General features: G+C 57.7%; 1 protein-coding gene across 1 annotated transcript in view; it reads right to left on the bottom strand.

Moving 5' to 3' along the window:
- The window catches only part of ATP10A (ATPase phospholipid transporting 10A (putative)), a gene marked incomplete at its 5' end in the record, with an annotated part of 71,402 nt that overhangs the window by 45,443 nt on the left and 24,652 nt on the right, over positions 1–1,307 (bottom strand). Inside the window, one exon of the mRNA XM_023523882.1 lies at positions 6–58. Within this exon, the coding sequence (XP_023379650.1) occupies positions 6–58 (53 nt within the window). The remainder of the gene's footprint in view (positions 1–5; positions 59–1,307) is intronic.

Genomic DNA, 1,307 nt, shown 5'->3' with positions numbered 1-1,307 from the left:
TCGACATAGAGCGTTGTATTAATTTCTGCTGTGCAACGTGACTTGACGTCTGCACGTACTGGAAATAGGCACAGTAAGCGCAGTTAACATCATCGGCGCGCGTAGCTGCGCATTTTTTCTGGCGTCCAGCACTTTTAACGTCTGCTCTCCCGGCGACCTTGAGACACACAGCACAGCATTGTTCGCTGCAGTTGCCAGGACTTGTTTACGTCACAACTGGGAGCTGCGGCTGTCGCGGTTCTCGAGGGCGCCGCGGTGGGCTGCAGCGCCACCTCCGCCGCTGTGCCCGCGATGTTCCGGTGGCTCCCTAACGGCCGGCCTTCGTGCCGAGCGCTGTGAGGTCGGCGTCCACACTACCTTTAACTCAGAGTGATTTGGGACTATGCCCAAGGTCACGCTCAAGGTCGAGAGGCCTTCCAGTGACTAGTTCCTTAGACATCCAACTCAGCCCTCGACACTGAGACTATCTTGCATTTACAGGAAAAGATGACACTGTGTTTAATAAGCCAGAAAGCACAGTCGAGTCTACAGACATTTCCAAAGACGCTTAAAAATATCTTACAGTTTCCACATTTACAAACACGATTCAGGGTGCCTGGCCTGAACCCCCGCTTGTCTCCAGCAATGTCGTGGATGTGGAGTTAGCACAGTGCACCTCAAAATGGGGTAAGAATCAGGAGTCCTGGGGGTTAATCCTTGTTCTTCCAATTAATAAAGGTGACACTTTGGCGAAGGAAGACAGGGCCCCAGACCTGAGTCTCCGAGGTCTCTGGAGCCCTGTGAACCCACAACTCCACAGCCTGCTCCCTCTGGGGCGGGGGCGCTCCCTCTACTGCTCGGCACCCCTCTGGGTAGAATAGGCCCCTGTGCAGGTGCTCTGTCCCCGTCACCTCACCGGGGGGCCTGGCTCTGCTTCGGCAGGGCCTGGACTGCGGACCGAACGAACGTCCACCCACAGCGAAGGTCGTCTCCAGCCTTGCCGTCACGTCAGCGCTAAACGAGATGCTAACGAGGGCTCAGTCAAAGCAAAAGCGGCCTCTTCCGCCCCACGCGCCCGAAAGGACGTGTCCCTCAAAGCAGACACCGTCATTTCTCTCACGGAAGCAGCGAAACGCACCAGTTGATGCTTATCTTTAGCCTGGCTGCGGGTCAGGGTGGAGGGTTCCGGCTGGGCAGCAGGTGATCTGGCCGTGGACGGGATAAGCAGGGCTGCAAGCCGGGTCTGCCCATCCTCCATGGGAGGCTTTGGTCCCTGGAGGACAGGGTCACAGAGGGGCCTGGCGAGAGGCCGCACAGAGCCCGACAGC

This window comes from Pteropus vampyrus, unplaced genomic scaffold (genome assembly GCF_000151845.1).
Source record: "Pteropus vampyrus isolate Shadow unplaced genomic scaffold, Pvam_2.0 Scaffold427, whole genome shotgun sequence".
Lineage (NCBI taxonomy): Eukaryota > Metazoa > Chordata > Mammalia > Chiroptera > Pteropodidae > Pteropus > Pteropus vampyrus.
Note: the sequence above shows the minus strand (reverse complement) of the source record. Positions and strands in the feature narration are given on the sequence as shown.